The 23,261-nt window shown below is 39.3% G+C and overlaps 1 protein-coding gene across 2 annotated transcripts in view; it reads right to left on the reverse strand.

Moving 5' to 3' along the window:
- Positions 1 to 23,261, reverse strand: part of LOC104602063 (uncharacterized) — a 33,297-nt gene that overhangs the window by 8,243 nt on the left and 1,793 nt on the right. For both annotated transcript variants that reach the window (XM_010265632.3, XM_010265631.3), the window contains exons 4-11: positions 22,754 to 22,875; positions 5,348 to 5,453; positions 5,184 to 5,235; positions 4,991 to 5,108; positions 4,837 to 4,867; positions 4,694 to 4,717; positions 4,403 to 4,527; positions 775 to 856 (exon numbers count right to left, since the gene is read on the reverse strand). In XM_010265632.3, coding sequence (XP_010263934.1) covers positions 775 to 856; positions 4,403 to 4,527; positions 4,694 to 4,717; positions 4,837 to 4,867; positions 4,991 to 5,108; positions 5,184 to 5,235; positions 5,348 to 5,453; positions 22,754 to 22,875 — 660 coding nt within the window. The remainder of the gene's footprint in view (positions 1 to 774; positions 857 to 4,402; positions 4,528 to 4,693; positions 4,718 to 4,836; positions 4,868 to 4,990; positions 5,109 to 5,183; positions 5,236 to 5,347; positions 5,454 to 22,753; positions 22,876 to 23,261) is intronic.

Genomic DNA, 23,261 nt, shown 5'->3' on the forward strand with positions numbered 1-23,261 from the left:
AAACTTACAAGAGAATGTTGTTCGCTGCCTTCCAAGGTTACCCAAACCCTAGCCTTCTCTGATTCTTCCTGATCACCAACACTCTGCAACCGTGGCAAATCTTCAAACAGCTGCTAAACCCTTTGGCGATCTCCAAGAATCAGTCAACGAACTCTACTTTCTCAGCTTCCAGCCTTAGATGGTTCTCATGTGGTCGGCTGGACTAAACTCACATGAGAAACCCTAGCTCTGATACCAAGTAGACGTTCAGGACTGCTATCAGTCTTGAACCCTAATGGATTTCAAGTTCGGAAATAGAAGAAAAGGTATAGAGAAGAGAGGAGAAAGAGAAGAGAGAGCAGTAGAACACAAGAATTGAAAGGAGGAGCAGAATCTTAATGTTCTACCGCTGCCACTTTATTTAGTATTTATAGGTTATGCTCATTACATGGAAAGGACAGATCTGCCCTTAGTATTTACATAACAAATAGAACAAAATAAAACTGAAATAAATAACAACTGAAATAACCACCACTAGCTAACCCTAGGATGACTAGAACACCTTCTACCCTACGAACACAGTGGGACCATAGCTGTGGGGCCCACATCAGTGTTCTCTACAATATGCCCTCTGAATCATTGGATATTATTAAAACTGACAAAGTTGCATATAAAAATCAAGTCCTTAAATAACACTCTTGAAAAAAAAAAAGTAACAAGTAACAACAGGAAAAATGCATATACAAACATAGCACTCCTAATACAAAGGAAAACAAATAAGGCATCAGGTGGGACCTTAAATCCATAACAGGCTTAGGATACATCCAGTCATCGCCTGTGTTTTTTATTTTGCCCCACATATACAACTGCCCCCCACCTGGAAAGAAAAAGGATGTGATCATCATTACTAGCCAAACAAAATGTAGATATTCAAATTCAACATAAACTTGTTAGTAGAGTTCTAACACAAATCAATAAAAACAAAGCATGCAGAGTATCAATCATATTACTTACATATATTCAGCAAAAGACAAATCAAAAGAAATTTGGAAAACAAATCAAGCCAGATGGCAACACATTCTAAATTTGGGGAAAAATCAACAATTAAATAGTTAATCAACAAAATAGCATGATTTATGCATTCTAACCTTTCAAATAAATGTAATTTTCTCAACCTTAATTGTCATCATGCCATAATATGCTACCTTATATCTTAAAACAAGATGACATGTCCACTTATGGAAGATATAAAGAGAATAATGTCTATAATCATGGACTCGTGACAATACAACCATCTCAAAAGTTTAGATCATTTGTTTCTTTTCTCCCCCTCAACTCATCTTTCCTAATTATATTATAGGGAGACCATTTGGGCCCACCTTTTATTCAATTTGATACCAGGGCGTGGCAATTTTCCCCATCCCCAACGGGGACCCAACTTCCCCGACCCGATGGGGCCAGGGATGGGGATTGTTTTGGCGGGGCGGGGAAGGGGACGGGGATTAATAGGAATCCTTGGTTGGGGAATGTTATTTATATTAAATATACTATTATATTATATATATCAAAACATATATAAAGCATTATTTATAAATTAAATTTTTTATTTATCTTAATTTATTTTAAACAAATAATGTTATCTGAAAACATTTCGGGGATTTGGGTCCCCACAAGGAACCCATCCCTGTCGAGGATCGGGGATGGAGGACAAATTTTACCTCCGGCAGGGATCGAGGACGGGAATAGGGGTTAATTTCATAACCGGGGACAGGGATGGGGAATATGATCCCCGCCCCAAACCCACCCTGTTGCCATTCCCAAGGGCGTTCATCAACATCAAGGAGAAAAAACCTCCTTTTATTCAAATTGTTAGCGTACACATTAGAGGATATGCACCTCCTCTGAAACATGCACAGCTTTTAATTAGCCTAAGGTTCTTCTTTGATCAAATGTTTAGGTACCATGAAACTTGACAGAGAAGCCCCAGTTATTCAAGTATTAATTATCATAAGATAAGTAAGATCACTTGATAGATCAACCTTCAATTATTTTTCCCACCATTAAAGAATTATGCAATGAGACCACGAACAACATTGGATTTGTTCCATGATTCTAGATAAAGAACAGAAATTCAATCTTATTCCCTATCCACCCCTTGATCATCTGTACATGTAATTAGGAAAATTCCAGGCCTAGGCCTTTCTAGGTTGTCCTTATTTCTAATGCAGGCAAGTGAAGAGGCAGTGAGTAGATTTTTTGTATCATCAATAGAAACAAGGTACTTGGAACCAAAACCCATAAAACACTCAAAACAAGATACATCCAAAATTGGAATATCAGAGATCACTTTCTATCATAATCTGCCTTGAACTCGCCACCATATTTAGAAATTAGTAAGAATATAAGTTACTTGGTCAATTCAGGCATGCTTAAATTCACCACACCTTTAAGTAGTCCACAAAATTGAAATATATCATATCTCCTACCAAGGCCCATTTAAGATGCAACTAAATTTAAGAAGATGTAACTAAATCAATTAAGCATGGCGTAATTCAAGGTGGAACATTATGACGGAATCACGGAACGATGAAACTCATTTTAAGAAGTTGGACCCATCTTGGCCTACAGATGTACTAAAAAAACCAACCAACCAAAGGACAATAGAGCCTATATGGCAAACTGCAGGACTTGAAGATACAGGTGTATTTTGCCGATATATATAAAACCATTAAAATAATAATGAAACTAAAAGCAATGATGAAATCCCTTTCTTCTATTTACTGGTTTGGATCAGAAGACACATAAAAAAGTTGGATGAAATACTGAAAGCCAAGACAGAACTGAACAAGAAAGTAAATCCCATATATGAGAAAATTATACGACTTCCATTAATACAAATGCAAGTGTTTGACAATGAACAAGTATTTCCTACAGGAGACAGTAATAACATAGAAATCGTAAACTGTCACCCTCACATTCATGGAATCAAGTAAGTTTGCAAACACAATAAGGATTTATGGTTTCATTGTCAAAATAAATGCTATGCATCCAGGAACCATAATGTACACATGCACCAACCATAGAACAATCCGGACCATTTAATAGAAATTCTTTTAATAGCATCAATCCAATTATAATATCTTAAACGATTGAGGAGTTGAAACATAGAATGTAACAAAAAAAGGTACACAATATCAAGCAGGATCATTAAATAGGTTCTGAATTCAGACAACAGCCATCACAACTTTTGTTGTGCAAAATAAGAACATTTTACAGTTCTAAATTTTCACAAAAAAAAGAAATAAAATGATTGATTTTCTTCTCATCGATATAATGAACAAGCAAGAATCATGAATTAAACAGAAGAATTTCAACTAGATACAACATTGATTTAATTCCTATACAATTAAGAGATTGCAATGCTGTCAATGGACTGGGTTTGGTCAGGGTCAGGGTAGACCAGTCCCAACCTGATATGACCAAATAAAACTCTACTTAGTGGTTACAATTCACAGCTGTACTTTTAACCTAAAATTTGACAACAAAACTACAAAACTACTAATTTGTTAAATTGGCACATTTTGGACAATCATAATATGATCATACTACAAGTATATCATGAAAAAGTAGTAATCTTTTATGATAAAGGAGAAAGATGAGTATTACACTGGGGTGTCTTTGTGACATATCAATATACATGTGCATACAACCGATTATAGATATACAATTGTATATATAATTATGGTATCCAACCAATTATAACCGGAGAACAAAATGCAGACTCTGACCCAATATAATTGAGTGAGGTCCGTTTGGGTCTGACCAGCCCATTGACAGCCCTGAGAGAGAGAATGATATTGAACTCAGAAATTTCATAAGCCAACGTACTTAGACAGTAAAACTGAGGGAGAATGATATTGAACCCCGAAAAGAGGAAAGTTTTATTTCAAAACAATATCAGAAATAGTTTTTCCAGTAAAAAGTGTAAGAATAAGCAGCTGAACAAGAGATTGGGGGGTCTTATTCTTCTCTCTTAAACCTGGAGTAAGAGTTTCTCAATCCAGATGGCAGTATCAGTCCCTACTCCCTAATGTGTTATAGTCGCACATACACACATTTTGCCAAGTCCAGTGCAAATGGCTCAGTTCAATTATCACCAATGTAAATTGTAAGATCCAACTAACTTAGCACAAATGAGTTTCAGGAGTTGTAACAATCTAGCTAGGGATAGGATTCCCACCCGGCCCAATTTAGACATTGAAGGACTCAATTGGGACATAAAAACAATGATCAAACCAAGATTTCAGATAACAAGGTCCAAAGATTTTAGCATAACAGGGACTCTAAAGGCCAACCAGAGAGAACAAGAAACCTTAATGAAAAGGATACCCTAAATAAAACAGAAGGGAAGGCAAGTATCTACCAGCAGTGCATGCAGAACTAACAGAACCAGCTGAAACCACCGCATCAGGAGGTAGAACATTCTGCCGCTGAAATACTTCAACACGACGTGGAATCCACTCATCCTTCTGCTCTCTATGTCCAAGCCTACATGTAACCAACTAAAACAGTTACATGCATAATCAGGAATAAGGGCAAAAAAGTGAAACACAATCTAGATTAAGCTCCCCCATTATCTCCCATATTTTGGGGGGTCACGGTAACAAGCATAGAAGAATGATAAATATGAAACAGCATTTGTTAACATCCAAACCTTCCATAGCCGCCAAATCCCCACCTGAATATGCACCACAAAGGAAAAAAATAGTTAATTCAGATGGAAAAGATTTTTTTTCAGGAGGTTTATCAACCCATCAAGAGAAGCCAAGAAGACTTAAAGAAACAAGAGGGACATACGTGTATACAAAGCCTTTTGAATCCACAGCAACTGGCTCTCAAAATCAAGAATGGGTGTTAATAAAAGTAAAATGATACAAACATCTCCATACAGAGCAAGTGACAACAGGAACAAGAAAGAGGTGCAAACAGGAGGGAGGAGGTTCCAAATTACCTGTATGGTTTGTTCCACATGCAACTTTGACAATGGTTTCTCCTGCAAGAGAAGCAATTGCTCTTGGACGAGGTTGAGGTTCATATGCAAGCTTTACTGAGCTTTCTTTTGCATTATACTGCAAAGACATCCAATATTCCATGAAGATTCAAAAAAAAAAGAAATCAAGGAAAAAATAACCAAACCTTTCTACCTCATTGTCTGTTCCATGACCTAGTTGCCCATACTGTGGAAGACCTGCAGTTCTGAAAACCAATAACCAGTTTGCAAATCAACAAGCATGTCAAGCAACTAGGAACTTCAAATCCATAAATCACCAAATAAAAAACAAAACTGTGGGATATCTACAAACCATACAATATAGAAGATCCTTGGAGAGAAGATAGCCACACGGTAAAGTCACCCCCACAAACAGCATTTGTGACTTCAGAAACCAGACAGCGGACTGGAGATGGCTCAAATTCTACAGAAATTAAATCAGAAATAATATTAAAATAGAAGCTGGATGCCTTTAAGGAGACGTTGATTTATAAGCTTTGCACAGATATAGCAATCAAGAAAAAGTATTCTTGCGTCAAAATAGAAAGCTCAATGGAACAAAAAATCACTAAAATTCACTTGGATCAAGATGGAAAATTTTATATCCTTCAAGGTTTACAATTGAAGATGAAATCAACAATTACAGAAGCAATGAGTAGATAAGAATTATAAGTTCCTATAAACATGATATATAGATTTATTATTCACAAAGGACAAAATTGATGTACTTCAAACAAAAGTTTCGATTAAACATTTGTTAGAAAAATAAAGCTTTACAAAGATTAGGAAAGACTATTAAATGCAAAACAAGAATTAGTTTTTACATTAATTGTAGGTCTATAGGCTGTAAACACATTATCCTACAAAAATAAAGCTTAATTGGAAAAGAATTGCTATCAAAGACTGCAATTGCAATTGATTATGAATGACCTGGGGAAGGGGAAAATGAGTATAAATGACAAAAAAGGATGGCACTGGTCTCCTACAGTGTAAACCCAAAGTGCAATGCCTCCTAGACTAAAAGGCAGCACCAACTGTTTTCTAGTATCACCCAAACATATCAGTGAAAACATTTCCAACAGTGACAAATATTTTTACCAGCGTGAAAACATTTCCAACAGTGACAAATATTTTTAGCAGCAATACTGATATAAGACAAAAATAAGTTAATGTTTTTTTTTTTTTTTTGATAGGAAACGGTAACTTTCATTAGATAAAACCATAAGAAACAACTGTCACCTTCCAAAGTAAAAGGTGACCCCTGAATAACAAAAATCTTACAACACTGAACAAAACAAAAACTCCCGATTCACCCCTTGTTTTGCTAGGTTGTCAGCTAAAGCATTTGCTGACCTCCTAATACACTTTCGCATCCAGCTCCCTTGTGAGGCTCAATAATTCCTTTACCTGTTGTCTAAGGGACCACGTTCTCAAACTATTTGATTGCAGCCAACCTACTACTAATTTTGAATCCCCCTCCACTTCCAACTGTTGGAAACCCAATTGCTTGGCCCATCTGAGCCCCTGGAGGAGCACCAAAACTTCAGCTCTAAGCAAATTCCCCACACCTGTTGGGCCAGAATACAGAGCTAGGATTTTTCCTTCCGCATCTCTAAACACACCCCCTATTCCAGAAGGTCCGGGGTTCCCAATAGAGCTGCCATCAAAGTTCAGTTTGACATGACACTGCAAAGGAGGGGACCAAACTGCTTGTATGGTAGGTGATGAAGTAGAAGATCTTGCTAAATAATCCAGCCTCTAGTCAAATCATCTGTAGAGACATCCTTGAACAAGTCAAGAGTTTTCAGCCAATGTACTGCCTTGATGGTGATCCCTTCAATAACTTCAGAAGCTGATTTTTCTTTCCCTAGGAAAATCCTATTGTTTCTCTCTTCCCATACTGCCCACAAGATAGCTGCCCTCATTGTTCTCCACATCACCCTTCCTTTCTTCTTTGGTTGTCGAAAAAGGCTAGGGTCAAATAAATCTGCTACACTTGTGGGAGGATTCCACCTAAGAACCAATCCCAAATTAGAGCACTAAAAGGACAAGAAATTAATAGGTGATTCACCATCTCACCATTCCTCAAACAAAGGCTACAGACATGAAGTGACAAGCACCAATTTGGTCCCTTTCTTTAAAGCACCTCCAAGCTATTGATTTTTTGTAGAATCACTTCCCAACAAAAAGCCCTTACTTTTGGGGGGACCGGAACACTCCAAACTTCTTTAACAGGAAAAGAGGAAACCAGGTTAGAAGGAAGGACCAAAGCATTGAAAAACGAACAAGAAAACTACCTGTTGAAATTTCTGCCCACACTCTACAGTCCAAAGAGGAGTGGTCTAGAAAAACTGAACTTAGAAGAGAAAAAATATCAATTGCTGAATCCACTTCTGAGTCCCTCAACCCTCTCCTTAGTCCCAAATCCCAAGAATCCCCAAAAGTACAAAAAGAAGAGATAAATTGAGATCTTTTCAAAGAAAGGGAATAAAGGTTTGGGAATCTATCCTTAAGAGGAGATTCCCCAATCCACAAGTCCTCCCAAAAAAGAATTTTATTACCCACACAAGCATCATACCTGATGAAAGGATAGAAGAAAGGCAAAATACCAACAATATCTTTCCACGGGGAAAAACGCGAAGCCCTTGGGTAGAGTCCAGCGTCCCATCCATTTGCTACCATTCCATGAATACTTCTTATCACCTTATGCCATAGACTCTCTTGCTCCTTAGGAAACCTCCATAACCATTTGCCTAACAAAGCTGCATTTCTTATTCTAATATTTCCAATCCCTAAACCCCCTTTGTCTTTCTTTCTAGGCACCACTTCCCATTTTACCTTGTGATCCTTTTTGGTATCTCCAAGCTCCCACAGAAAATCTCTCATTATTTTTTCAATCTAGTTTGCAATCTTAACAGGCAATTTGAAGGTAGACAAAAAGTACATTGGCAAATTTGCTAGTGTTGACTTAATTAGAGTGATTCTACCCCCCAAAGAGATGTAGTTCCTTTTCCAACCCGCTAGTCTTTTTGAGAATCTTTCCAAGACTAGGTACCAAAAGCTAACAGACCTCGGATTTCCTCCCAAAGGTAAGCCTAAATACTTAAGGGGCTATTCACTTACCTCACAACCTAGAGATCTAGCCAACGATGCCACCTGACCTTCTTGCCTATTAATTTTAGCTACACAACTTTTATTTCAATTTACTCTCAAGTTGGAGACCTTTTCAAAATTCTTTACCAAGACCTTTAAATTTTCCAACTCCTCCGGATCTCCTTCACAAAAGAGAATTAAGTCATCAACAAATTGAAGGTGGGTTACAACTATTTCCTTCCTCCCTACTCTCCACCCTCTAATCAAATTTCTAGCATCGGCTCTAGTAATCTGGACACTCAACACATCAACTATCAGGGTGAAAAGGAAAGGAGAAAGAGGGTCCCCTTGTCTTAATCCTCACTTTGTCGGAAAGAAATCCTTGGCTACCCCATTTACTAGAATGGAGTAGTGACATGAAGAGATACAGCCCTTAACCCACATGCACCACCTTTCTCCAAATCCTCTGATGCTCAATACTTCCAGTAAAAAGTTTCAATCCACCAAATCATAGGCCTTCTCCAAATCCAGTTTGCAAATCAAACCCTTTTCTCCTTGTCTTTATCTGTAATCCACACATTCATTGGCAATAAGGATCTAATCAATAATTTGTCTTCCTGACACAAATGCCCCTTGGTTCGGAGAAATCAAGGAAGGTAGTACCTTTTTTATTCTTTCTGCCAAGACCTTTGATATTACCTTATACATACTCCCAATAAGGCTAATGGGCCTAAAATCCTTTGGGTGGTTTGCATTTATCTTTTTAGGAATCAAAGCTATGAAAGTAGCATTGGCACCCAAATTTATCTTACCTCTCTCAAAGAATTCCAAGAAGACCTCCATTAAATCACCACCTATAATATCCCAACAATTTTGGTAAAAGGCCACCGTGAAACCATCTGAGCCTGGGGCTTTAGATCTTTCCATTGAAAAAATAGCATCTCTTACTTCTTGGACTTCAAAATTCTTTTCTAGTTGATCCATCAAAACTCTATTCCTAGGTAGCCAATCAAGATCAGGGATTTCTTCTCTCTCTCTCTTCTTGGGCTGTCATAAATGGATTTGAAATGCTCCACAAAGGCTCTTGATATCTCCTCCTCATTTGTAATCACTTCCCCATTCCATTCTAGCCTCCCCACAAAGTTCTTCCTCTTCCTTCCATTTGCTAAGGTGTGAAAAAATTTGGTATTCCCGTCTCCCTCATTCAACCACTTACACCTAGATTTTCGTCTCCAACTTATCTCCTCTTTCCTTATGATTTCCTTCAATTCTTGTTTCAGCTTCCAATGCTCTTCCCTCTCTCCTACTGTCATTCTCCTCTCTGCCTCACCTCCATCAATTTCTTGAATCCTATTGGCAATCCATTCTTTTCTTTCTTCCACTCTTCCAAATTCCTCCTTATTCCAAGCTTTGATTCTAGCTTTTAGGGCATGCAGCTTTTTATAGAACTTGTACCATTTCCATCTGAATTCCACTTGGTCTTCTTCCCACCACAGTTGAACCTTTTTTATAAAATCAGGATGTAGCAACCACATGTTCTCAAACCGGAAGGGACATGGCCCCCCTCCTATGTTTTCTTGGAATAACCTAACTGGACAATGGTCTGAGGTAGGTCTAGGGAGAGCCCTCATTGCTAGTCCCCTCCATGCAGATTCAAATTCTGAAGAGAATAAGAATCTATCTAATTTACAACACAGAGGTTCTTCTTGGAAATTGGAACATGTGAAGTTTGCTTGCAACATAGGTAGCTCTCTCAATTCATATGAGTCCACAAAAAAGTTGAACTTTCTCATACTAGAGGTCACCCTATGATTTGAATTGGTAGTTTCATTTAGGAATCTTATGGCATTAATCACCCCCCAGACACCACGGTTCATTCCACAAACCCCTTATGGCTGCAAGCTCATCCCAAAAATCATCTCTCTCCCTATATGAGTTAGGTCCATAGACATTGGTTAAGGCCCACTCAAAACCATCCTCTTTCCTTCTCAACTTGATTGTTACTGTAAAATTGCCAATTAATTCTTTAATACACTCCATTTCTTCATTCTTCCATATTGTGATGATGCCTCATGATGCTCCCCATGATTGTGTAAACGCCCAACTTAACCCTCTAGCTAACCAAACACTCTTCACCCATCTTCTATCCACCTCTGTTAGTTTTGACTCTTGAATTAAGAAAAATGGTCGGTTTCTCTTTCCTAAGGACTTCCCCCTAATTACACTTCTTTTTCTCAAGCTCCCTAAACCCCTCACATTCCAATTGATTATCTTCATGGAAAACATTAAGATCATTGGAGAGGTGAGATGGGGAGTACGGGAGAGGAGAGAAACTTCAGGCTGGTAGGGAGGTGGCGTGTGGAGACAACCATTGAAGCAAAAAAATTCCTATTCGAGCAGGGAAGGACAAAGGGGGAGGCTCATCTGAAAATCAGAGAAGGCAGTAGGCGACAGTCTTCCTACCAGGTGAAGTGTGTCTTTGGTTGAAAGGATTTGTTGAAGGAACTGTTAATTCCATCCGGGAAGAAGGATGGAAGAACTCGGTGATCTGTCGGGGAAAAAGATTTGAGTCTGTTCTAAGAAGAAATGGAAGAGGGTGGTTTATTTCGGTTACAGAGCAATTTGGCATTAACCAAAGCCAAGTGAATTGTATTCCAAAAGGGAAAAAAGGGCAAGGTTGGGCTTCCTTTTCTCTCAGTCTTCAAGCGTTTCCTGTGGAGATTGAGAGGAAAGTTCCAGTGGAAGTTTCTGTTAGCAAGCCAGTAAAAAATGTCCCCTTAAAGTCTTGTTCCCTGGAGCCTCATAAGAATCAAAGTCCGGAAACATTGGTAGCTAGTTCAACTAAACACTCAAGAATAGCATTTGAAGAAGGGAGAGGCAAGTGGGAAAACAAGATGGTCTTAATGGCAGATAAGGAGATAAGGGATTGGTCAAAGATACTAGTTGCAGTTGCTGAGAAACTGGGCCTAGAAGAAGAAGCAATGCTACTACCCTTTGCAGAGAAGAAAACCATATTAGATGTTGGTAATAAGAAATTGAACTCTTGCACCGTCCAAGTAGAAGGATGACTAATACAGGTTCAAAACTGGATTCCAGTTTGCAACGAAGTAGAGCCAAAAGTTGGTAGTCTTCTGATCAAGCTTCTAGGGCTACCCTTTAATCTCTGGAACGAACCTACTCTCAGGAGACTCACAAGAGCTTTGGGGGGTGTCCTACTGGAGGTGAACTTGAGGTGCTTGCGTGCTGTAGAACTCAAAGTCGCAGGTATCAAACCAGAAAATGTGCCTTGTTCCTTTGAAGTGCACTCAGATGGTGCTTGGTACAGAGTTTGGGCGGCCTCAGAAGCTGAGGCGTCGCTGTGGGGAAGACGAACAGAGGAAGGAGACGGAGAGGAGCTCGCAGGTTGGAGCACACATGGCTCTCAATTCAAATTGAGTTTATCAATTCAAAGAGGAAGGGGAACAGTCGCAGGGAGGGTACTTGTATCGAAGCCTTCCCTTTAAGGCTATCAATTCAAATTTCTTTGAAAATAAATTGAGTTTCAGGGGTGGCCCTTCCTTTGCTGACGTGGCCAGAAGGGGAAAAGGGTGAGCAGTTTACATTAAGAAATCCTTTTCTGAACTGGCTGTAACAAAAACTGAACTGGCTAGAAAAAGAGATGAGCCAAGAGGGGAACCCGGTTGCACCTTTAAGAGGCCCACATAACAACTTAAGTTATCACGTGAGGTGGTTTTGTGAAAATTCAATGATAGATGAAACTTGTCATCTATCATCGTCTAAGGAGGGTTCGGCTGAACACCTGAAACACCAGAACAGACGTGTGATAGGGGGTAATCAGACTCTGAGTTGGGTATGTAGACAGGCCGGTGACAAGCAGCTCAGAGAATGATTGTGATGAGAATTCAGAAAAGTTTGAAAGTTTGGGCAGCTCGGAAAATGAAGATAATATTGAAGATCAAAACAGGGGAACGTTAAATCTGGAACTTCTGTTTCTTGAGGAGGCAGTGGGGGAACAAAAGGAAAAAGGGGAGTGGGTGAACGAAACAAACACCTGTAACAGAGCAGCCCTTAGCCCAAAACTGGACGTGCCCCTCCCAAGTTCTAGTGTCTTACAAGAATCTGAGAAGGAGTCAGCCCGGGTTAAATCTGAACTGAACAAGAGTACATCACAGAGAGGGCAAACAATTGGGTACAAGAAGAGCTCTTTGTGCAGACCAAGTAACGGGGATTAATTTCCTCCAATCCAAAGAGATAGAGAACCCCAATTTCTCTGAACAGGGAGTAACAACCAATCTTCCTCGTTTGAATACCCCTCTCCACCACCCTCAGTTGATTTCAGGTATTTTTGTTAACTCTGTCAATTCAGTTTTTGCTACTGATGAGTGCTCTGTGTCCCTTGTTCCAGAGTTCATTTCTCAACCAAGTGTCGAGGCCCATGGTCAGAAAGCCACAGTGAGGGTACAAGGGGATCAGAAAGGGGAGGAAGTGGTGGAGAAAATTTGTAGGGAGACAAAGATTTGGGAAATCATTGAGGGTCTAATGGGTGAAGTGGAAAGGAAGGAAATGCAGAGGGGGTTTACAAAAGGGATAGAAAGGACAAATGATGGAGGATATAAAGAAAGGAGTGAGAAGAACCCTGGGAGTGAGAAGAGAGGAACTTTAGACAAGGAGGAAACTAGCAAGGAAGAATCAGTTGCAGAATTTGTGCAAAAGCTGGGGTGTAAATTGAAGAATCCAAATGATTAAGGTAAAGAAAAGAAAGTTGAGCGAAGTAGAGAAGTTGAAAAGAGATATTGAGGGGGACAAGAAGTTTGAGGTGAGAGGGAATAGAAGGAAAGGGGTTAAGTAGAGGGTAGAGGAATTGGGGTTGAGCTTGAGAAGTTAAAATGAGAATTCTAAGTTGGAATGTGAGGGGCTTGGGTAGTGTTAGGAAGAGAGCAAGAATTAAAGAGGTGATTAAGAAGTTTAACCCGGATGTGGTAATGATCCAGGAGTCTAAAAGAATGGATTTTGATTGCAAATGGGCAAGGAGTGTGTGGAGAGATAGGGGAATCAAGTGGGTGGCCGCTCCATCTTGGGGATCCTCAGGCGGGATTGTAACACTGTGGAAAGAAGATATACTAATCGGCTTGGAGAAGCTAATAGGTGATTACTCTGTTTGCCTGAAGCTCAGACAGGTGGAAGACGGGTACGAATGGGTAATAACAAACGTTTATGGCCCCAATAACAAACGTTAGGGGCCTCTGGGAGGGACCGTGGTGTGTAAGGGGAGGATTTTAATGTAGTGTGGTTTACAGAGGAAACCAACAACCCCGAACAGAGAGTGACAACTAGTATGAAAAAGTTCAACCATTTTGTGGATACTTTTGAGCTTAAAGAAATTCCACTCCTAAATAATTTCACTTGGTCCAACCTTCAGTCGAGGCCAGTATGCTCCAAGCTAGACAGATTCTTGTTCTCAACAGACTGGGAGGAACATTCGGGTAACCTAGTATCTAGGGCACTCCCGAGAATTACTTCAGACCATTGGCCTATAGTGATGTGTAAGGAGGAATTGAGAGGTGCTGGACCCACTCCATTCAGGTTTGAAAATATGTGGTTAACCTATCCGGGATTCAGTGAGAAGATCAGGGAGTGGTGGGAACAATCTAATCCGGTAATAGAGTGGGAGGGAATGAGGTTCCACAAGAAACTTCAATTTCTAAAATCACAATTAAAGGAGTGGAATAGGTTGGAGTTTGGGAGATTAGAGGAAAGGAAACAAGTCCTGCTAGAGCAGATTGAGGATTTGGATATGAAAGAAGAGAGGGGATCCTTTGGAGAGGAAGATAAGAAAATGAGATGGGAGTTGAGAAGGTAGATGGAGGATATTTTGATTGAAGAGGAAATAAGTTGGAGGCAAAAATTTAGGTGTAAGTGGCTAAAGGAAGGAGATAGAAACATTAGATTTTTCCATTCAATGGCAAACGGGAGGAGAAAAAAAAATCTCATATCAAAATTGGAAGTAGAAGGAGCAGTCTTGTCAAACCCGATAGAAATAGCAGAGGCCTTAGTAACTCATTTCAAATCTATATTCAGAAGGCCTTTGAATGAGAGGGTGTGGTTTGGAGGGTTTGGAGTGGTCGATTCTTAGTGCAGAAAACAGAGAATGGTTGGAAAAGAAGTTTGACCCGAAAGAGATAAAGGCAACAATATTCTCAATGGATAAGACAAAAGTTCCAGGCCGATGGCTTCACAATGGCTTTCTACCAGGATTGTTGGGATATAGTGGAGAAGGATCTTAGGTCAGTCTTCGAGGAGTTTCACAATAAGGGAATAATTAATCTGGGCTTGAACTCAACTTTCATTGCTTTGGTCCCAAAGAAGAAAGAGGCATCACAACCTAAGGATTTCAAACCTATTAGTTTGGTGAATAGCTTGTATAAAATAATTGCAAAAGTGTTGTCCCTCAAGATAAAGAAGGTCCTCCCCTCTATTATTGCACCCAACCAAGGAGCTTTTGTAGAGGGAAGACAGATCACTGATCAAATTCTCATTGCAAATGAGAGTCTGGAGAGCTTCAGGAAATCTAAGAAGAAGGGAGTGGTATGCAAATTGGACTTGGAGAAGGCTTATGACTTAGTGGATTGGTCTTTTTTAATGGAGGTGTTGAGAAGCTATGGCTTTGGAGATAGGTGGTGTAAATGGATTTGAGGCTGTATTAGGACTTGTCACTATTCTATATTGGTGAATGGAACTTTTTTCCTACTTTGAGAGGTATAAAACAAGGAGACCCACTCTCCCCCTTTCTTTTTACCCTGATGGCTGATGTACTTGGGAGATTGATCCATAGAGCAGACTCGAGGAATCTGATAAAAGGGTGGAGAATTGGCAAGGAGGAGCTACCACTGACACATCTCTAGTTTGCAGATGACACAATTTTGTTTTATGAGGGTGGGAATATAAGCTAGATCCGGAATTTAAAATTAGCAATACAACTTTTTGAGCAGATGTCTAACCTCAAGGTGAACTTTGATAAGAGTTGTGTGGTAGGGGTGAATGTGGAGGAGAGGGAGTTAAGGAATTATGTAGGTGTGTTAGGTTGTGCAATCTCAGAATGGCCTTTGACATACTTGGGCCTCCCTTTAAGAGATAACCCTAAGAATGAAAGCTTTTGGACTCCGGTAGTGGAGAGATTTGAGAAGAGGCTTGCGTCCTGGAAAAGAAATTATCTTTCCTTAGGAGGGAGAGTCACTCTGATTAGGTCCACCCAAGCTAATTAACGTGTGTATTATTTGCCAGTGTTTAAGATCCCCACCAAGGTCTCCAACTTATTGGAAAAATTAATGAGGAATTTTCTATGGGAGCCGGGAGAGGAGAAGAGAGATCATAGGGTGAGATGGGAGGTGGTAATTAGATGTAAAAAACTAGGAGGTCTTGGGATTGGAAACATCAAGAAAAGGAATATGGCGTTGTTGGGAAAATGGTTGTAGAGGTTCACAATGGAAAAGGAAAAATCGTGGACAAAGATCGTGACTAGCATACATGGGCTAGAAGACAACAGCTGGGATTCTGGAATTGTGGCAAGGGCTACAGCTGCTTCTCCGTGGAAATCCATCCATGATCTGCTTCCAATTTTCTCCCCTTGGATCAGGTACGATGTAAACTCTGGCAATCGAATAAAATTTTGGGAACATCTTTGGGTTGGGGTTTCACCTCTGAAGGACTAGTTTCCTTCCTTGTATGAACCTATCTCTTCTTTTTTAGTTCCTTTAGACTCCACTTCTGGTTTTGGGTGGAACCTCGGCCTGCGAAGGGCAATTAGGGATACAGACTTGGACAGCCTCTTACCTTTATTAGCCATCCTTGAGAATATCTTCCTTGATCCTAATAGGGAAGACACCAGAATTTGGATCCCTTCTACTTCAGGAACCTTCTCTTGTGCTTAGTTTTTTGAAACCTTAACTCAGTCATCTGTCCCTTCTGGTGTGTCCTTTCCGATTAAGGAATTTTGGAGCAAGCCCATTCCTCCTCGGGTTGGGTTTTTTTGTCGGGAAATTTTCCTGGAAAGAATAAATACAAATGATCTACTTCAGAAAAAGAGACCCAATTCTTGTTTACTTCCTAATAGATGCTCTCTCTGTAAAGATGATGGGGAATCCGATTACCACCTTTTGGTCTCTTGTAAGGTTACTAAAACTGTTTGGGAGTGGGTACTTTCTCGCTTTGGGTGTACTTGGAACCCTCCTGAGAGTGTCCAAGGTTTGTTCTCCCCTTCGTTTTTCAAATGGCCTAAGAAGCGAGGGAAGATGATGTGGAGGAGTATTAGGGAAGCCGTGTGTTGGTCACTATGGGAGGAAAGAAACTCTTGAATATTTTCAAAAAAGGAAAGATCCCTGGAAGAACTATTAGACCTAATACTTTTAAGGGATGCCCATTGGCTAAAAACTATGGAACTGTTCTCAGACTTTCCTATTGCTGACCTGTTAAGAAACTAGAAAGAGATAGCAGCCTCTACTCTGTGTAAGAGGACTCTTAGTCCCTTGTGGTCCCCTCCTCCCTCCAGATTTATAAAAGTGAATTTTGATGGCAGTAGCATAAGGAATCCAAGGCCCTCTGGGATTGGGGGAGTTTTCAGGAATGAGGAAGGGATTGTTATTGCTTTGTTCTCAGGCCCTATTGGAGAAGGAGACTCTATTAGGGCTGAGATCCTTGCAGCTCTGGAAGGGGTTCAAAGAGAAAGGGAACTAAATATCAGTCGGCTGATTTTGGAAGGTGATTCAAAGGTGGTGATTAGTTGGTTGAAGAAAGAGGACGGTGGCTTGTGGAGTTACAATAATGAAAAGAAAAAATTCTTATGGCTATGTAGAGGCATTGAGATACAATACAGTTGGGTGAAAAGGACTGCTAATTCTTTTGCAGATGGGTTGACAAGCAAGGGGTGAATAGGGAAGCTATTTTTTGGGCTATTTTTTAATATTCTTTCATTGTAATTTTCTGATGGGGAGATAAGACTCTTTATCTCCCCCTTTTTGTACCTAAAGCTTCATAATTCTTAATAAAGTTTCTGTTATTGATCAAAAAAAAATGGAAAACATTAATTAAAAGGCCCACAACTCAGCTTAAATTTAACCCAGCTTTCTCTCCTTCATTCCTGTACCTCCTCTTTCATAATCCACACCACACCTAAGTTTTTCAACTTCACTCATCTTTTGTGTTCTTCTTTTAGAATTCTCTCCCTCCCCCTTGTTTAAAGCTTTTAACTAAGTTACTTCTTGTTCTTTTTTCTTATTCTTGCTAAGTTTTTTATTTGCCTTTTTAGTTCCAGCACCACTCTTATTAATCTCCCTCTCCTTTTTCCTTAGAAGTAGTCCCAATCAATCAGTCCCCTCTTATGATCCCAACCTGGAGTGAATTTCCACCTCTATCAACTGCTCAAAAAAGGATCACTATTAATTCCCAAATTCTCTCCCCTTCCTCCTCACCAACCCCTATCTCCTCTGTTACTCCCACCGAGTCACTAGAAATGGCAGCTGTTGGGCAGGACTTGGAGACACCTGTAATCTGAACAGGCAAGACAACCGGAGAGAGAAGAGGATTAGTCGAAACACAAAAAGGAACTAAAGAGGATTGGCACAGCATACCGGGCTTCAAAGGGTCTGCACTAAGCTCCACAGAAGACTGGACAAAAGGGCTTTTAAGTCAAGGGTTCTCCTCCAAACCAACCTTTGAAGGGCAAGCCAGGGATGGGGATAATCCTGTAGCTGTGCTTGCTGAATGCTGAGAAGGAGGCACTCTACTAACAACTTGGCTTTGTCTCTGGACAGGGATAGGAGCTTCTCCATCTTTGACCGAGGTATTATCCTCGCCCAGGTGAGGAACTACTGCACCGTAGCTCTTCTGAGCTCCCAAATGAAGTCCAGTGGGTGCTGGTGAAGAAGATTCAAACAAAAGTCTTGTTCTCATTTCCGTTTCCTCCAAGAAACTTTTGCAACACCTACTATTGACGCTGCCTATACTGAAAGTTGTGTATCAGTGAGAAAACTAGATATGTCAATGAGCCAAGCTAGCTTTGCCTGTTTTTTTATATCAGTTTGTTTTGCAGCTCACACACTGACCCTGAGCTTTGAATTAAGCTAATTGAGACAAAAGCATTGAAAAAAGCTAGCATAAGCTCTTTTTTTTTATGATCATAAGCAAGGATAATTTACATATAGTTGTAATAGTGTGCTAAACAGGCTGAACCATAAGCTCTTTGAATTAAGCTAATTGAGACAAAAGCATTGAGCAAAGCTAGCATAAGCTCTTTTTTTTTATGATCATAAGCAAGGATAGTTTACATATAGTTGTAATAGTGTGCTAAACAGGCTGAATCAAATTTATAAATATCTTTATTACCAAAAAAAAAGTAACAAATATCTTGTTACTTTTGCATCCAAACAGGACTGATGAAGTAATGTCCAGTTGTTTTGCCCTCTAGTTGACCTGATGACTATTCAGTGCCTATAACATGGCTAGTCAATGAAAAAATATGTTGCAAATTTAAGGATATTATGCAATCTCATAAATCTTAGAAACAGCCTCTCTGTATGTGCAGGGGTAAGGCTGCATACATCTGTTCCTCCCCAGACCCCACAAGGGAGCCTCGTGCACTGGGTTACCCTTATGCAATCTTATAAAATATAGACAACAAATATGTAATAAAGTTCAAATCACAAATATGTAATAATTAATAAAAGAATGATATTCAATATCTAGTTTACATTCTGTGTTTTGCAAACATGAAAAAGTTAGGTTTGATAAGCTAGGGGAATGGAATTATAGCCTCTTTTTTCTAAAGAAAGACAGAAATATCAACCATCAAATCTACCCTTTGCTTGTAACAACTCCATTCCAGCACACCTTGGTTAGAAGAAAACTTAAAAGAACTCAACTGCCTTCTTTATTTTATGCCTGAGCCAAATAAACAATATGAACATAGCTAAATACAAACATATTCTATAGTACTTCAAATAATTAAAGACACAAACAAATAAATCATCATCTAAGCCTTATCCCAATGTAGATACAAAAGTTGTAAATCACACCTGCACTAATTCTGAAAATAAACCAAAAGAAAGGAGAAGAAGATGGAAGAAGAGAAGACTTCAGAAGAAGAAGAGAAGGAAAGAAAGGGAAGAAAGGGGAGCTCTTCAGTCCCCTAATAGCTTTTATTAATCTGATTGTAATAATTCAGATACAATTACAAGAGTGCCCTCAATAGAGTGGCTACTTAATAGATAATAAAAGAAAGAAAAACTGGCCCAATAAACTAAGGTCCACTAACTGAACACACACTAATAACAGCACCAATAAAATAAAAAGACTAAGGCCCACTCGGCCCATCATCTCTACAAGAAACAAACAAATAAAGTTTTAAAATAACTTTTAGGGGCAGTAAGTTGAGTAGCCTTTTATTCACTAATTGACCAAGTCGGTGCTTAATCATCCTAGGGTGACCTACTTTATGAGTATTAACCAACTAGTTATGGATGCAGTTGGTCTGGCCCTCCACTAACTAGTCAGTTGACTAGTCGATACTATGATACCCTGTGGCCAATATGTAGGGAAAGGGAAACAAATTTATACTTTTATTTGGGCTATAGGGCTTGAGATGGCACTGGCAATGGGCCAGAAAATAGATTTTCACAAATCCACAAGAACCCAGCTCAATTTGATGGGTCTAAAAAAGCTGCACCAAAAGCATTAGCCCAAGAAGTTATGGAGTCAACATAATGCCCATAACATTTGGCCCCATACCAGAAAGCCCAATTAGTTAATTGTCAACCCAAATGGTGCCCACTAGGCCAGTTATTGGACCAGATGTACATAAACCCGAGTTTGATTTGAGAATGAAAACCCTCCATCTGAATTTGACCTGAACTCCGATCGGATGCTTGGGAGATAAATCCAAGTTTGAGTTTGATCGGATGTATCAGATTGCAGATTCCATCTAAGTTTGAAAGAATCAAATAAAAAAGAATGAAAAGAAAAACAAAGTCAAGCCAGAACTAAACCCTTGAAATACAAGTAGAAATCAAAACCCTAGTAAGAGAAAACATGGAGGGGGGGAGGGAGAGAGAGAGAGAGAGAGAGAGACGTATATGTTAATGGTCAAAAGAAAACCCAATGAGAAAATGACAACATAGAAGAGGGCAATGCAAGCAAAACAAGCTGGAGGGATTGTTAAGAAATCAGAAATCAATAATAATAATAATAATAATAATAATAAAACTCAACTTTGCAAAGAAGAAAGAAGACGAGTTGCAGAAGAAGCTCATGTTGAAGGAGAGAGCGAGACGTATCTATTAGATGAAACTCTCCATACGTGAAGCCAAGCAACGAAATGTTTGCCTTTGCATTTGAGAACATTGAACAGAGTTAGACAATAGGCTGGAATAGGAGATTGAAACCAATGGTTTCTTGGGTTAGGTTGTCTTGTCAAATGAAGGGAATGGGGAAAGATATTGTGTAATTACCCCATTTACCCTTTTAGGTACACACACACGCATACAACTCCAGTCAGATTATATAACTACTACATCTAAGTTCGAGATTTTCAGATTGGATGTTGGATCAGGTATCAAATTTTCAGAGGCCATTGAGAGCCCTACCGCCCACATGATATGAATTTGACTCTCCCAATCAAATCATTGATTGGACGTGGAATATATATTGAATAATGGGTGGATCCTCTGGATTCACTTTAGATCTTCAAAATATTGTTATAGACTTTTAGTTGGAAAATCACCTCTTCTAGCCCTTATACTATAATTTTTCTAATCTATCTACTTGTCGTTTAAGTTATTAAATTTCTGCAATCCATAAACAATTCATCCAAGATTTATTTTGCTTTCTTTTCTTAATTTCTAAAACCGCTTTTAAATTCTCTCCATCCCTTTTACTGGATATATTTAAGCTACAATGTCAAAACTAAGCAAGCTGAGGGCCTTTGATCGGTTTCCAGCTTGATATGGATCCCTGTCAACCCACCATTTTCCATTTATTTCACCAATATTTACACTTTTAGACTGATTTACCTACAAAATCTAATTGTTTAAATTTCAGCATCAAAACCCTATCTTAAACCTCTTGATCACAATCTTTTAAAAGGTATTTGAAGCATCCATTAAGGCATGCTCAAATGCCCTGAGGCATATGCTGGAGGTGTGGATGCCTCTGATGCATACACCTCACGTGCATGAGACATAAACTTTAAATGCCTTTGGCATGAAGTTCCGGTACACCTCATGCAAGCCTCAAGAAAGAAAAGGAAAGGCAAAGAAAAGAAGAACATGAACAAGAAGATAACGCCTCCTCCTCCTCTAGAGGAAGCTTACACCTCCTTGTGCTCAGGAAGCAAAGCTTATGCCTATTGCATTTTGAACTATATCTCACACCTCCAAGTAGTGGAATGCCTCACGAGTCACATCACACCTTTGCATTTTAAAAAATTGGTTTGGTCATTGCAATTTAAACCTTGAAACCCCAACTTAAACAGTTAACCTAGTCAACAACCTTTCTTTATCTTTAGAAATTCAAAGAAATCTAAGTTTTGATTTCTAGAGATGAGCCTTTTCAGTTTTTTCTAATGGTCTAGCATCAATTCTCCACGTGACAAAGATAGACAGTGGACCAAACGCAATCAATTCAAACTGTAATTTCTCCATTTCCCTCATCACCACCATGAGCACCATGCCCACCATCATCAACTTGTAATATTAGATTTCTTTTGCATCCAAACAGGACTGATCTGTCCAACATGCTTCCATGGATGTGACTAGACAGGTCAAGAGAAGAGAAGCTACAAGTTCTTTATGATCTCTGTGCCAATATGAAATAACATGTAACCAACAACAATGAGCTGTCAAGTATTGACTCTATAGTTGACAGCTTGTCCCAGAGTAACTACCCAAGTCAAGACAACTCAGATGGTTGACAGCCTGAGAGAAACAGAGTGAATATGATATGGTGTAGTATTAGGTCGACTATTACTAATTGACAAGACCTCGTGACCTACAATGGACTCTCAAAAATGGATTACGTAAACCAATAATGCATAGACAAACTACAGACTAGAGAAACCAATAATTCGTTGCCCAAAAATGGACTCTCAAAAGTAGAACAATATTTATTTCATTGCCCTATGTAGTTCATTTCCTACTCACTGAATGACGAGATATTGTCCTGAAAAGTCAAATATGAACACAATAGAACTCATTCAGCAACTTACAACTACAACAAAAGAATGGATCAGTGTCAAATCCCAGCAATTTATTTTCTCAACATAAAGTCTACAGAAACAAAATACAAAAGGATATAACACATCAACTAACCAAGAGAAATGGATGGTCATGAAGTGTGTGGACTATTTACCTGCCATCAAGGCAATTGAAAAAACACTGAACAGTAGCACTCAGGCATGAGCCAAGCCAACAATTTGTTGATGCAGAAGACATTGAATTGGTATGCATGTTTGTTTTGCACAATTGCAAGCATCATGAATGGAGAAATTTCGGGACGCAATGGGCATGTGATATGAACCAATAGATCAAAACTTTCCAACAACTTACAAATTTCATGGCATTCTTACTGACCAAGAACTGGACATACCATTCTTTATTGAGCCAGACCCCAATTGTCCATGCTTGTTCCAGCCGAAGGAGAAGGAACTTCCATCTTCAGTTACCACCACAGTGTGACTCCTCCCAGCTCCTGCTTTGATAATTTTGTATCTGGACCCAACAACATCATTAAATTAGGTTGCTAGCAGGAAAAAAAATTGAAAATAGCGAAAACAAAACTTCTAGTTCCACCCTGAAGAAAGAAAACAAGGAAACTACTATATCAATAGCTGTCCTAACTCCTAACCGGCTAAGCCATAAAGGCATAAAAAGAAGTTACAGTAGCACCTTATCTAATCTATCACTTTCATAATGAACTAATAATTGCATTAGTTATTTGACAACAGTTGTCAAGAAAATGATTTGACGTTGCAACACATGTAGCGCCCCATCTGCATCAGATATCATCCATTTCCTTGTAGCTTCTAAGAGAAGCCCATTTCCAAATACAAACCAGAGAACAGTGTCCTGAGAGTTTTTGTTTTATGGCCATGGGA

The sequence above is a fragment of the Nelumbo nucifera genome, chromosome 6 (genome assembly GCF_055504915.1).
Source record: "Nelumbo nucifera cultivar China Antique chromosome 6, China Antique-T2T, whole genome shotgun sequence".
In the NCBI taxonomy this organism is placed as follows: Eukaryota; Viridiplantae; Streptophyta; class Magnoliopsida; order Proteales; family Nelumbonaceae; genus Nelumbo; species Nelumbo nucifera.